Source organism: Bos taurus, chromosome 1, assembly GCF_002263795.3.
Source record: "Bos taurus isolate L1 Dominette 01449 registration number 42190680 breed Hereford chromosome 1, ARS-UCD2.0, whole genome shotgun sequence".
In the NCBI taxonomy this organism is placed as follows: Eukaryota; Metazoa; Chordata; class Mammalia; order Artiodactyla; family Bovidae; genus Bos; species Bos taurus.
The window spans coordinates 136,893,802-136,909,293 of NC_037328.1; the positions used below are offsets into that span (position 1 = coordinate 136,893,802).

Consider the following 15,492-nt stretch of genomic DNA (forward strand, 5'->3'; position numbering starts at 1 on the left):
AAAGAAAATCCAAAGTCCTCTTCTACCTCTTTCATCCCACTCAGGGACCAAGTTCAAAACATGTAGAGTGTCAGAAGGATTACAAAAATATTCCCACAGTCTCAGTTCAGTCACTGAGTCATGTCCGACTCTTTGCAACCCCATGAACCGCAGCACGCCAGGCCTCTCTGTCCATCACCAATTCCTGAGTCCACCCAAACCCATGTCCATTGAGTTGGTGATGCCATCCAGCCATCTCATCCTCTGTCATCCCCTTCTCCTCCTGCTCCCAATCCCTCCCAGCATCAGGGTCTTTTCCAATGAGTCAGCTCTTCACATCAGGTGGCCAAAGTATTAGAGTTTCAGCTTCAACATCAGTCCTTCCAATGAACACCCAGGACTGATCTCCTTCACAATGGACTGGTTTGATCTCCTTGCAGTCCAAGGGACTCTCAAGAGTCTTCTCCAACACTACAGTTCAAAAGCATCAATTATTCTGTGCTCAGCTTTCTTTACAGTCCAACTCTCACATCCATACATGACCACTGGAAAAACCATAGCCTTGACTAGATGGACCTTTGTTGGCAAAGTAATGTCTCTGCTTTTCAATATGCTGTCTAGGTTGGTCATAAGTTTCCTTCCAAGGAGTAAGCGTCTTTTAATTTCATGGCTGCAGTCACCATCTGCAGTGATTTTGGAACCCAAAAAATTAAAGTCAGCCACTGTTTCCCCATCTATTTGCCATGAAGTGATGGGACCAGATGCCATGATCTTCGTTTTCTGAATGTTGAGCTTTAAGCCAACTTTTTCACTCTCTTCTTTTACTTTCATCAAGAGGATCTTTAGTTCTTCTTCACTTTCTGCCATAAGGGTAGTGTCATCTGTATATCTGAGGTTATTGATATTTCTCCCAGAAATCTTGATTTCAGCTTGTGCTTCCTCCAGCCCAGGATTTCTCATGATGTACTCTGCATATAAGTTAAATAAATAGGGTGACAATATACAGCCTACTCCTTTGACGTACTCCTTTTCCTATTTGGAACCAGTCTGTTGTTCCATGTCCAGTTCTAACTGTTCCTTCCTGACCTGCATACAGGTCTCTCAAGAGACAGGTCAGGTGGTCTGGTATTCCCATCTCTTTCAGAATTTTCCACAGTTTATTGTGATCCACACAGATGTGCTGGGAATTAAGCTTTTATCACCTCTGTTAACTACACAGTTCAGTCTAACAAAAGAGCTTCTTTGCTTCTTATTCAATTCAGTGCAAGAACGTTTAGGAACATAAGGAAACATCCCAGAGTAAGAGCTGCCAAACTAGGTCCCTTGAGCCAAATCTGACTACCACCTTGCTACATTTTTTGTAAGGTCTGCAAACTAAGAGTAGTTTTTATATTTTAAAATGGCTGCAAGAAAAGAAAAAAATCAAAAGAACAACAATATTTCATGATGTGAAAATTATAAGAAATTTAAGTTTTAGATTCCATAAATAAAGTTTTATTGGAGCACAGTTTTGCTCATTTACTTTTATATTGCCTATAGGTACTACAACTGTATAGTTGAGCAGTTTTGACAAAGACCATATGGCTCTCCAAGCCTAAAATATTTACTATCTAGCTTATACAGAAAAAGGCTGCCAACCCATATCTTTATGCATAAGTGAAACCTGCATTTTTATACAGGAAAATTCAGTTCCATTTATAAGTTAAGTGACTAAATACATACAGGAAGATTTCACCAATTTCAGTGCCTTCAACTGCTATTCCATTTACCTCAAAGTATGTTCTGCTGCTTGAACTTTACTTAATCCTGCTTGATGAGGTTGGAAGAAAAGTCTATTCATATTGGCCAGTTCCACCTTGTCATAGTCAAAGAGTAGCAACTAAAATGAAAATAGTGGTAATCTGATGAAAAGTGTACCAAAAAAGAAAAAAAAATAACGAACTAGTCGGCTAGTTAAAATCTGATGGGTTTAACTCTTTAACAGTAATAATATTAACTAACTTTGAAAAACTAGATGTCATATATTAACTCATTTAAGGATCACATGCAGTAAGAATATAGGTACTCTCCTCATTTTAGAAATAAGACAACTAGGGCACTTGCCCAAAAGCCACTCAGCTAATATGTAGTGAATATGGGATTCAAACTGAGGCATTCTCTGCTGTACTGCCCCTCTAAATGATTATCTCAAAAATTAATGTTCATTCCATTTCATGACAATTTTTACAAACTGTGCCAAAATCTTATTTCATTCCAATTATTGGCTCAAAGCCAACAACCCATTAGATAAATGAAAATTTTAAATAAGATAAAAAAATGCTGTAACTTAAAACCATGGTATAATACAATGCCTTTCATGAATATGGAACTAAATATACTCACGACATGGCTCAAACATTATTCCAAACAGAATGATTAAGCAGTTAATTTATATTTCCTGCTATATATTTAGGCATGATAGCATTTGTCAAACCTGTTCACCCAACTTTAAAATGGCCAAAAGGTCCATTTCCTATCAGTAAGAGCAGGTTGAACTCAAAGATATCCAAAGTCCTTTCTTTTTTTTGACTATATAAAATTAAACTTTTATTGGATGAGACTCAGAGTAGACTAGACATGGCAGGGGAAAAAGAGGATCAATGAACTTGAGCGCACAGCAATGCAATTTATCCAGAGTGAAGGAAAAAAGAACCAAAAAAAAAAAATTGAGCCTCTAGACCTATGGAATAATTCAAAGCAGTGTAAAAGTGATATACTTTGCTACAGTTGCCAAAGTCACTTCTTTATCTAAAATTCTGTGACTTTGTCATACAATTCTCAGTGTTCCAAATCTAACAACAAAAACAAAAATGGGATGTTCTTCTTCTCAATACAGAAACTAAAGAAAGTTAATCCAGCCCTTAATATCTTGCTAGAAAAGACATCACTTATATTCTCTATAAGTTTCTAACCCTACTTAGTCTCTCCAAAATTTGGTTTATTTAAGCTCATTCAGACAGTATTTATTAGGTCAGGCCAAGTATTAAGTTTGAGTTTCAGCCTCATAGCTATATGAGTAAATTGTAGGAAATCCTAAATTTGAGGACAGGAGGTGTGAGTTGTAACTGTCAATAATTAGCTCTGATTCTGGGTAAGTCACTTTAACTGTTTAGGTCTGTATCCTCATTTGTAAAATAAGGCAGTTGATCTAGATCTGGTTATCCAGGGTACCCCAGGAACTCAGGAAATTTTCAGGGATAAGAAGTGGGCTCTGGATCTCCAATCCTCCATTTCCCTACTTAACCACATGACATAGCTTCTTGTTTCTGTTTTATACATTGAAGAAAGAGTTCTGAAACTTATCTATGCAGATTCTTAGCTTACAAACTTGAGTGCACTTGGAATCACTGTATTTAAAAATACAGATGTAAAAAAAATAAAATAAAATAAAAATAAAAATACAGATGTGTGGGTCTTATTCCCAGAGGTTCTGATTACCTATTATGGGGTGCAGTCTGGACATAAGAAATTTTTTTGAACATCCCAGGTGATTCTAACTACAACAATATCATCAGGAGTTTGTGTTAAAATACAGATTCTGATTCAGCATGTCTTGAGTGGGACCTGGGAATCTTTGATTCTAACAAGCTCCCAGGTGATGCTGGGACCAGACTGAATAAGCAGTTCTTAAAGCACAGTCACTGGAATATCATCAGAGCCACCTGGGAACTTGTTAGAAATTCTTAGGTCCATCTGCAACCTACAGAATCAAAACCACTGGGTTAGAGTTCAGTAATCTATGTTTCAATAAGCCTTCCAAGTGACTCCAGTGCACACTCAAACCAAAGACCCACAAATCTTCATGATCTCTACCACCCTTGGTCAATCAACTAGGGAATGTCAGCTATAAGCAATTGTTGACAGGCATTTATAAACTTATTGAAAGATATTAAAATGTTAATAAACATTTTTAGTACTTTGGTGGTGTCTTTTCTGTATTGATAAATAAGTGCCAATTTTGAAACCACTTTAAGAATCTGGGGCATGGAATGGACCAATATATTAAAGAGCATTGATAAAGCAAGCATTTTCCCACAAAGTTTATCAAAATGATATACAATTGTGGAAAACTTTTATATTCACCCACTATCTATCTGACATCATGGACTTTAGATTTATAAATATAAGATTGGTACACTGATTTCTGGTATAAAGTCAACTTCTCCTTCCTTCTCACAATCACAATCTAAATCAATTTTATAAAAAAGTATGGAACTTCCTGGTGCTCCAGTGGTTAGGACTTGGGGCTTTCACTGCCATGGCCTCAGAGTTCAATCCATGGTAAGGGAACTAAGATCTCACGAGCCTCACAGGGCATGACCAAGAAAACTTACGGCAAAAAAGAAAAATGCCTGGGTTAAAAAAAATCTGGAGCATTCAGCAGTTCAATTTCAAGAGTAAGAAAGGCACATGCTTTCTAGTTTGTCTTGTAAAAAACAAGTTTTAAAAAAAATTTTGGGGGATGTTTCAGTGTTTCACAACACACTTTTTCAATTTAACAGCCTTCTTTCCTAAACTTCTTTAATCAAAACACTTAAGTCCAAATTGTTTATACATTATCCCGAACAAAAAAGTTCCTGAACACAATCAGATAGTCCTTATTTAATCAGCAGCAATATTAGTTTCCTCTTGGGTGGGTTTATGTCTTAACTGGGGTAGAAAAAACAATCTGAATGAATACACCACAAATCAATATGCCATTAATAAGGAGGAAAAAAATCCTTATTTGTACCTTATTTACTCCACAAGTGAATGGGTTCCAAATACGACAGAAAATGAGAAATGCTTTTACCTTACCAATGCCACATCGTGTCAGCATTTCAGCAGTCACACTGCCAACTCCACCAACACCTACTATTGCTACAGTAAAGGTACGGATTTTCTGTAAAATGCAAAATTATATATGTGTTGGTTAATAATTCTTCACTGAAAATGTCATTGAAAATTATTTTCATTTACTGAAACCATCTTCAAAAATTTGGAAGAGTTTATCATACCTCATAGTCGCTCACAATTCCCATTCGTTTCAAAGCCATCAGGCGGCTTAAAAAAAAGGAAAAACAATGTTTTAAAGTTTACAGTCTTTTAATTAATAGTGACATAGGTAAACATACATCATCACAGAAAATAAACTGCAAGAGAAGAAACAGTGAGGGGAGTAGGGGTAAAAAAAATGTTTTAAAGTTTACAGTCTTTTAATTAATAGTGACATACATCATCACAGAAAATAAACTTTAAGAGAACAAACAGTGAGGGGAGTGGGGTGGGAGGAGAAATCTTTCAGTTAATTTTTACCAGATGAAACTAAATCACCTCAGCAATTTTAAAAAGCATGCATGCCCGAATATCCTCCAAGACAGAGCCTGTGCAATAAGATTTTTTTTAAAGTTCCTCATACATTCATTCTAACGTGCAGTGAAGATTGAGACCTATTGACTGAAATGTTAAGTTTCCAGACGAGAATGGGTCAAAGTGAAATTTCAGCATTTTCCCATGCTTATTAGTTTATGTAAATATTTAATGTTTGATTCAGATTTAATATTTAATATCAGAATAACCTCATGACTGGAATTATATTCACTTGTTGCCTCTGCCCACAATGGTAAGTCTTTTAGTAAACACCTTTATTCCAAGGACTCTAAGAGGTACTTTAGATATCTAGTTACTGCTAGTCTGTTACCTTCTTCAGTCACCAAGCCAATCAAACTTTGGATGGGAGGCCTAACAATCGTGTTTCAATAAGCTCCCCAAGTGATTGTGATGCACACTAAAGTTTGAGAACCTTTACTGTAGATTACTTAATTTATTCTCTTGTTATGGTTGGAAGAACATATTCCCAAAGCTTTGTAAAGGGTAAATTTTGGAAGGTAAATTTTGAGAGCTTGTATGTCTGAAATGTTCTTTACCAAATTTCTTAAAAACGTTTTATCAAAATTCTATTCTTAGAAATATATTATAAAATGACAAACTGAAGTGTATATAATTGTTGAAAGCTATACTTTGCCAACAAAGGTTCGTTTAGTCAAGGCTATGGTTTTTCCTGTGGTCATGTGTGGATGTGAGAGTTGGACTGTAAAGAAGGCTGAGCGCCGAAGAATTGATGCTTTTGAACTGTGGTGTTGGAGAAGACTCTTGAGAGTCCCTTGGACTGCAAGGAGATCCAACCAGTCCATTCTGAAGGAGATCAGCCCTGGGATTTCTTTGGAAGGAATGATGCTAAAGCTGAAACTCCAGTACTTTGGCCATCTTATGCGAACAGTTGACTCATTGGAAAAGACTCTGATGCTGGGAGGGATTGGGGGCAGGAGGAGAAGGGGACAACAGAGGATGAGATGGCTGGATGGCATCACTGACTCGATGGACATGAGTCTGAGTGAACTCCAGGAGTTGGTGATGGACAGGGAAGCCTGGCGTGCTGCGATTCATGGGGTCGCAAGGAGTCGGACACGACTGAGTGACTGATCTGATCCGATCTGATACCTATACCCACACAGACACACACACACTCTTAGTTGATAGTTTAACTAGATATATAATTTTACATTAGAAACAATTTTCCTTCAAAATTTCTAACATGATTTCTAGTTTCTGAAACTTCAAAATGTGCCTTAGAGTGAAACTATTCTCATCAATTGTGCTGAGTACTTATTGGACTCTTTCCAATCAGAAACGTTTAAGTTCTGGAAAATTTCCTTGAAGAATGTGGTGACTTCTTTGGTTGGTTGGTTGGTTTTTCCTGAACTTTCTGGAGCTCCTATTATTGGGAAGTTGGACCACTTGGACTAGTCTTCTATTTGTAATGTCTTTCCTCTATTTTCCATTTAGTTTTCCACTGTTCTCTGGATTTCTTACAATGTTATTTTCTTTTATTGAGATTTTCACTTTTGTTATCATTCTCCATTTGCAAGAATGATTCTTTTTGTAGTACTCTGTCCTATTTCATTTATACATATATCTTTCTGAAGATATTAATGATAATGTTGGGGTTGCAGTCCCCTTATATAGTCTATTAATTTTGTTTTCTTCCTTTCACATTAGGAGCTTCTCTCATCCTTTCTGCTCATATTTAAAAGTCAGACACTAATAAAGGCAAGGATGTGGGCGCTGTTTATTTGACTTTGGGATTCACTACAGCGTAATCTCGGAGAAGGCAATGGCAACCCACTCCAGTACTCTTGCCTGGAGGAGCCTGGTAGGCTGCAGCCCATGGGGTCGTGAAGAGTCGGACACGACTGAGCAACTTCACTTTCGCTTTTCACTTTCATGCATTGGAGAAGGAAATGGCAAACCACTCCAGTGTTCTTGCCTGGAGAACCCCAGGGATGGCGGAGCCTGGTGGGCTGCTGTCTATGGGGTCGCACAGAGTCAGACACGACTGAAGCGACTTAGCAGCAGCAGCAGCAGCAGCATAGCGTGATCTGGCTGGGCTGTTTAGTAGTTGAGAAATCCACAATGTCAGTGTCTTTCAGTCTTTCTTCTTGGCACTCTCAGATTCCCTACAGAAGAATCTTTCAATTTCCACACTGAAAAGTCTTTAAGCTGATCAGTTTTGGGGTGTTAAATGGAGAAGCAAGGCTGGGAGTCCTAGCATTCAGTATGTAAACATTTAGTTAATTCCCTCCCTTCAGGCATGAAGACTTGCTTTAATTATTAATAGAAATACTCTATTTTACTCTCTAATGAGTAAATCTCTAGTAGTCTCTCCTGACAGAGAAGAGGCATTTGCCTCGCTACTCAAAGTGAAACAATGAACTTGGGTTGCTTCTTCAACAGATTTTCAGCCATCTTGTTTAGTCCTACCTTAAGCCCTTCTTGAAAGACTTATGCCTGTTCTTGAGCTTTGAGAGAATTCTATTGTATGAGTCGGGTTGCAGGCTTTAGAGTGAATTTATCGGATCCTTTAAATCAGGATCATCTATCAGTCATCTGTCCCTTTCTAGTTTCTAAAACTGTTTTACTATAATCGTTTAAGTACAGAGACTCACCCATCCCCCAATTATTAACAGAAACTCTTTTTTTTCCCAGTGGTGATTTATTCCTTTTTAAAAATTATTCCTTTACTTTCATTTCAGTGAGATTGGGTAGACAGTGATATACGTCTGTGATCAATCTGCCTCTTTACCTTGATGCTGTCTTTAATCTTTATAAATAACCCTGAGAAGAATGCATTGCTGGAGAAGGAAATGGTAACCCACTCAAGCATTCTTGCCTGGGAAAGCCCATGGAACGTGGCAAGCTACAGTCCCTTGGGTCACAAAAGAGTTGGATGGGACTTAGCAACTAAACAACAACAACATCCAATTGGTCCAGCAACACTTGTTGCAAAAACAATCCTCTCCATAAATTGCTTTGGTAACTTAGTTAAAAATCAGTTGACCATATTGGTGTCACTAAGAGTCGGACACAACTGAAGCGACTTAGCAGCAGCAGCATATGAGTCTTTTACCAGACTTTCTATCCTAGTCCATAGAAATATTTGTCTAGCTTTATACTTATATTATAGTCTTATTCTCTGCAACTTTAAAATGAAATTTTAAAATAAAGTTTCCTTAAAAAAAAGAATGCATCACAACCTCCTTTTATAAATGGGGCCAGGTGGGGGAAGGGAGGGCAGATTCAGGTTAATCAACTTGCCCAAGATCAGTTAAATGGCAAATAATTATTCAGAGCTGGATTTTGGAGCTAGTATTTAAAACCAGGTTTTCTAATTTTAAAGACTCTGCTCACCTTTTCATTTAGTTAACATGCTTCTAATTATATCCCTTAACACACAATTTTACAGTTACTTGTGTTGATCATTATTCTACAACCATTGAATCTCCCAAATTAAAGCAAAAGGTCTTTTGAGGGTCAGGAACTTTGTATTTCAAAATGTCACTCAATGCAATTAAAATAATGTAGAATACCTACAAATCCCTCTATATTTTTCTGATAATCATGTGCTGTGCTTTATCATAATTCTTACCACTCATACTGTAATCCCAAGTTTACCTTTGTATCTCACACTTATCTGGTAACCACTGGAGGGAAATGACCATGTCTTTGTATTCCCAGTGTCTGTGCAAATAATAAATGGTAAATAACATTATTCAGGAAGGCTGGAAATGAAAAGGTGCACACTAAATATGTGCTGAATGTACAACAATTCAAAAAATAAGATTGACCTTATCAAGTTTCCATGTACTAGTACAGAGCTTTGGGTGTCAACTGCCATCTCCAAAGTAGCAGTTTTAATAAAGACAAAATGGTACAAATAAGATAGAAAATACTGAATGTTTAAATTTGAGTACTGAAAGATTTGTGGTTATTACAATGTCAAGTAATTGTCTCACGTTAAAATGATGTCTGAAAGATGATTCTAAATATATGATTCACATTCCTTTGCTTTTCTCAGAGGGAGCATTTCAAAATTTTCATTTTTAAAATACAAAAATGTTTAAGCATGCCAAATGGAATGAAAGTGACTAACACTCAGTCATGTCTGACTCTGTCACCTCGTGGACTGTACCCCACTAGGCTCTTCTGTCCATGGAATTCTGCAAGCAAGAATACTGGAGTGGGTAACCATTCCCTTCTTCAGGGGATCTTCCCCCCACCACAGGGATCAAAGCTGGGTCTCCTACATTGTAGGCAGATTCTTTACCATCTGAGCCAGGAGAGAAGCCAAATGGAATAGTTTCTACTTATTCTGATTAATGAGATGGTAAACCTTTCACATGTGCCAAGTAAAATACATGCACTATCGTCAATTATATCTCAAAACTGAAAGAAAACAAAACAAATTTTTTAATGTAGTAAGATAAATGAGAGAAAAGCAAGAATCCAGCATGATTTACTTTAATGTAGATTAAAATAAACTCTTCTGTAATTATAGAACAATTATAATTTTGGTCAGGTTTTCTATGACAAATAATATTGTAATTAACAGCTTTGTGCCTAAATACTGTGTCTGCATTTTATGTTGCAATATATATGAAGTGAAGTCGCTCAGTCGTGTCTGACTCTTTGCGACCCCATGGACTGTAACCTACAGGCTCCTCTGTCCATGGGATTTTCAAGGCATGAATACTGGAGTGGGGTGCCATTTCCTTCTCCAGGAGATCTTCCCAACCCAGAGATTGAACCCAGGGCTCCTGCACTGTAGGCCAATGCTTTACCATCTGAGCCACCAGGGAAATCATATATACATACATACATACATATATATATATATATATATACACACACACACACACACATATATATGCATCTTAAGACTTTTACTGAGGCTTTATGTCATAAATAAAACCTTTCTTTAAAATCCAAATTTCTGCTCTTCGAAGGGAAAGAGCACCAATAATACCTTTCCTGTTTCACCTACTCTAAAACTGTCCAGTTTTTAGAAACACTACTTAATGGCTTATTTATTTTTACTGGGAAGACAAAACAAATCTAATGGCAGTCCAAGCCTTTTTAGCTACTGTTAGCTCTTATGGCCTGAAGCAGGTCACAGCACCTCTCTAAGCCTAATTTATCTCGCCTATAAAATGGGGATAAAATGACAGTAGCTATCTCCTAGGGCTGCAGTAAAGAGGAAAAGTGACAACGCATGCTAAGTGTTTAGCGGGTGGTGAAAGTTCAGTTAATACCTAGCATCGAAAGCTCTAAGAACTTTACATATACTTGTATTTTCAATCTTCACAACTCCACAGAAAGAGATACTACAAGCAAGAAAGTAAAGGTACAGAACTCTCACCAGATTACTCAGTTGCTAAGATTTGACTCCATTCTGGGCCTAGGGTCCCTACCGTCATCACTACCCTACTTTCAACCACTACCCTATATTCAACCTGCTGAATTAACAAAATCTTGGGAAATGAAGAAAGGAGAGGTGCGGATAGGACTAGTGAAGTCCAAAGGTTTTAGAGTTAATCTAGCTGTTTCCACCACGCCAATTTAAGAAACAAAGAAGACTCTATGAAGCTCCCAAGTTTAGCTTAGCAGGTTTTACATCTGGCGTCTTAGTCTGAAAGTTTCTACTATCAGTTTCATGATGAGCGAGGAAGACTAAAAGAGGTAGGGGCGGCAGGAAACCGGATCCGTGTCCTCAGCAAGCACAGGAGCAGCACCATATGGCTGATTTAGTTGAGTTTTTTAAAAAAGAGAAAGAACAACTTTTGACTAGGACTAAGACTTGTCCTTGCTCGCTTAGAAATAAGACCCTAGAAGAAGAAAAGGGAGGTGTGAGCTGTCAGCTGGACAGCGGCGGGAAGCCCCTCACTTCTGACCATCTGGAGACCGTGACCTCGCCCCTCTTCCGGCCCCGACCCGTCACGCAGGTCACCTGTAGGGGTTGGAATCCACCACCTCGGAGCTCATCTTTTCAATGCGGGCCCGACCGCCTCCTCCGTCGCCGCTCCCCAGGGCGCGGCGACTTCTCTCCTGGGCCAGTTCCCGCTCCAGCTCTTCAACCCGCTGCTGCAGCCGTTCCACAGACTCGGCCATGGCTGGGACCCCGGCCGCCAGCGCTCCCAGCCCCGGCCGTCGCCGTCGTCGCCGCCCCACGCTGCTGGCCTGCTGGCCCCGAGAGGGATATGTGGCGAGTCACCTTGCTGCGGCTTTCCCAGCCCACAAACCTGGGGAAGCGCTCCCAGCGCGCCCCTGCCCGACACGTCTCCGCCGCTCCTGCGGGTCTCCCAGCGGGCCACTTCCGGTGCGTTGCTGTCAACGCTCCGCCTCAGGCAAAAAAAAAAAAAAAGCCCCCTACTTCACCTCTTCGCCAGGGCCTAAGAGTCCAGGGAGTCCCAGGGCCCGGGTCATAAGTGTCCAGAACCAGCGGCCTGCGATGTTGCCTTTCCAACCTGGCGGCCAGGAAAAACCCCAGAATCTTTTATTCCTAGGCTCGAGGTCTTGACGGGCCCTTTTCTGCACCGGACCCGGTAGGTCTTCCGCCTGCCAGTGCTTTCAATTTGGAGACGGATCAGGCCTCGGCGTTCTAATATGCTCTTGTGACTAACATGACTTTGCTTTCTTTAGAATTGAGGTCTCCAACTCTGAGGCTGACTGAAAACTTTAAATTCGAACACACAAGGCCCTTCTGGCGTTTCCTGAGTACAGCCCAAGTCCAGGAGACAGCTGGCCTGTGCTGCCGGCCAGCGGCCTGGCGATACGTAATTGGCTGGAGCCGCGGGCCCGCCTCCACCTGGGCGTCTCGGACTCGCCCCTGTCCGTGGAGTAAGTAGCGTTCTCCTAGACATACCGGATCCCAAGAGTCTAGTGAGTTCTGTGACTCTGTGGTCTGAAGCGGCAGCGTAGATCATGGAAACCGCTGCCTCCCGCGAGCCCAACACTATCGAAGTGCTGCCCCAGCACAAGTTCGACTGTAGGTCTCTGGACGCCTACCTAAACCAGCACTTGCCCGGCTTTGGGACCGAGCCCGAGGCCAAGCTAACGGTTGCCCAATACAGGTATCGGCCCCAGCCTTCTCCAGCAGAAACAAATCTGTACCTTTTGCTTTTCTTCCTCTGGCCCTGGGTGGTTTTCCGCTTTCCTCCACCCTATTTCTTTTTCCGCAGTGACCTACTCTGCCGGCGGGAGCTGCTGTCACTGGCTCCCGCGTTACATTCTGAGTATTTCCAATTCCAGCTCGGTAATGGAAGCACTATAGCGTTCACGATTCCAGCTATGAGAAGGAATCTTTGTTAACAGCTGTGTACTTTGAGAATTCACTGAGGCAGTTAAGGTTGGAAGCTCTGTGATATAAAGAGGCCGTTCGCTCAACCTTTGTTCTATAACCTTTTTTTCCCCAGAGAAGCTGATGGAATTCCATTCACATTGGCCATATTCTTAGAGGCTGAGTTAATGGTACCAGTTGGGGGATCCGAATTCTTATACTAGATATTCCATTTAGCAAAGCACAGCACCACTTTGGGCTTTAGTTCTTTTGAAATAGGGGAATGGAACTAGATGACGGTCCTGAGAATACTGTCTGTTCTCCACAGTGAATCTGCCTCTAGTCTGATGTTGTTGTATAATAGAAGGTAATTTACAAATAGACTTTGCTGTAAAAACAGCATCTTGATAAACACAGAACTATAAAAGCAATTCTGGCTTCCAGAAGAATTAGGTGTGTCACTTACTGACTGGAAATTTAAGTACTGTGGTACGTGAACTCTTTGATGACTAGTTTCATAACCTGTAATAAATACTTGCCTGCTCTGTATAATCCTGATAAATGAAGTAATATAGATGAAAGGGCTTAATGTTGTAACAGCACTGTTTACCAGTGGCCTTATCACAGGGTATTCCTTGACTACTGATTTCAGAGAAATTAAAAATAGTGGAAAGGTGATGGATCACAGAGGGTTTGACGGTGTAAAATTAAAAAGCACCATGTGGAATTCCCTAGCTGTCCAGTGGTTAAGACTCAGTGCTTTCACTGCTGGGGACATGCAGTGGCCAAATTAAACAACAACCAAAAAATAAAAGGTACTGTGTCACATAGATATTATAGGATGAAGCAGCAGGTGGAATAAAAAATGGCAGAGGTTTCTAGCCTGAGGCCTTGAGTTGTAAACAAATAGATCAAAGTTCAAATCGGCTATGGCAATCTGGACAAGTTATTTAACTCTTTTGAGCATTGAATCTTCCTTTGGCAAAGTGGAGATAATATTTATTTCCTAGGGTTTTTTGAGAATTATCTAACTAAGAGTTAATTCTGAATTAAGTTGAATGTTAAATCAGAATTGTCCTTGATAAATGGAATAACTAGTATAGAACTATTTAGATAGATAGATAGTATAGAAGTATAGATGGTATAGAACTATCCCCACAGAGAATACACATTTATTTCCAGGACACATTGGAAAGTTTATAAAAATTGAAGACATGTTAGGCCACAAAAGTTTCAAAAATTCAAAAACATCATTCTTAAAAAAAAAAAAATTAAAATTCGGAATATACATGCCAAAACTTTAGAAATCAAAAGAGAATAGCTAATGAACACATTTTAGAAAATAATTGATATACAAATTAAAGAGCCAATAGTCTACAGAAAATAATGGAGTTTATCAAATTTCAGTATGCAAAAATCAATTGAATTTCTCAACTTTAGCAACAAAAATGTAAAGATATAAATTTCAGAAAGATGAAATTAATAAGAATATCAGAAATATAATTTTCTCAAACATTAATAAAGTATTTGCAAGACCTTTGTAGAGGAAATTATAAAACTATTAGAACCTTAGAACTAAATACAATGAAAGATGCCGTGTTCATGAATAGGAGAATTCAGAATTGTATGATTCTCTTTTTTTTTTTTTCCAATTGATATATAGATTCAGTGCAATGACACTCACAGTCTTAATTTTTCCCCTAATTCAAAAAATTACTCCTAAATTGTATGTGCAAGAGCAAAGCGCCAAAAATAAAGGAAAACACTCCTGAGGGAAATGTAAATTAAGATGGCTTATTTTTTCACAGAGATAGACAAATCAATAAACCAGAAGAGAGAATCCACAAAAAGACCCACATATTTATAGGACTTTGATATATGACAGTGCTGGCACTGAGAATCAGTCTTTGGAGAGTTGGAGGGAGAAGAGATTTTTCAGTAAATTATACAGGGATAATTATTATGTATATGAAAAAAATTGAAATTAGACCCTTTCCTTACTCAACCTCACTCAGTTCTAGGTGGATTACAGAGGAACAGTAAAGGCAAAACTATAAACATTTGGGGACTTCCCTGGTGGTCCAGTGGTTAAGAACCCATGTTGCAGTGCAAGGGACACTGATTCATCCCTGGTGCAGGAAGTTCGCACATGCCTCAGAGCAACAGAGTTGGAGCACCACAACTACTGAGCCTCTGCTCCAGCACCCAGGAGCTACGGAGCCTGCAACAAAGAGTAGTCCCCCGCTCGCCACAACTAGAGAAAGCCCATGTGTGGCAGCAAAGACACACACACATTAAAAAAAAAAAAAAAATCTCTTAAACTGTAAACATTTGGAAGACATATAGAAGCTCTTTAGACTGTGGAGTAGAGAATAAAGTCTTTAAAAAGACAAAAGTGCAAACTGAAGGAAATGACTGGAAGAATCCTTCAAATGAAATTATAGATGAAAATATTTTCAGTGTATAGAATGGATAAAAGATTAACCTCCAGAACATATGAAGAACTGCAATAGCTCAACAGAAAAATGGGCAAAAGACTTGAAGACACTCAGCCTCATTACACTGTAATAATTGGGGAAAATGCAAGTTAAAATGACAAGATACCATCTCACAGCATAATTTTTGACTTTTTTTGAAAAAAAAATCTGATAATATCAAACAGAATATGAGATAAGAGGGACTCATCCACTATTGGTGAGGGTGGCACCCTGAAGCTGGGAAAGATTGAGGGCAGGGGGAGAAGGGGTCAATGGAGGATAAGATGATTGGATGGCATCACCAACTCAACAAACATGAGTTTGGGCAAACTCAGGGAAATAGCG

The 15,492-nt window shown here is 39.2% G+C and overlaps 2 protein-coding genes across 2 annotated transcripts in view; one reads left to right on the forward strand and one right to left on the reverse strand.

Annotated features, from left to right (window-relative positions):
• Nucleotides 1-11,695, reverse strand: part of UBA5 (ubiquitin like modifier activating enzyme 5) — a 32,746-nt gene extending 21,051 nt beyond the window's left edge. Inside the window, exons 1-4 of the mRNA NM_001101067.2 lie at nucleotides 11,342-11,695; nucleotides 5,016-5,061; nucleotides 4,811-4,900; nucleotides 1,749-1,858 (exon numbers count right to left, since the gene is read on the reverse strand). Of these exons, the coding sequence (NP_001094537.1) occupies nucleotides 1,749-1,858; nucleotides 4,811-4,900; nucleotides 5,016-5,061; nucleotides 11,342-11,502 (407 nt within the window). The 5' untranslated portion in view covers nucleotides 11,503-11,695. The remainder of the gene's footprint in view (nucleotides 1-1,748; nucleotides 1,859-4,810; nucleotides 4,901-5,015; nucleotides 5,062-11,341) is intronic.
• Nucleotides 11,696-12,275: 580 nt separating this feature from the next.
• ACAD11 (acyl-CoA dehydrogenase family member 11) overlaps nucleotides 12,276-15,492 on the forward strand; it is a 119,037-nt gene continuing 115,820 nt past the window's right edge. The window contains exon 1 of the mRNA NM_001075893.2: nucleotides 12,276-12,464. Within this exon, the coding sequence (NP_001069361.1) occupies nucleotides 12,316-12,464 (149 nt within the window). The 5' untranslated portion in view covers nucleotides 12,276-12,315. The remainder of the gene's footprint in view (nucleotides 12,465-15,492) is intronic.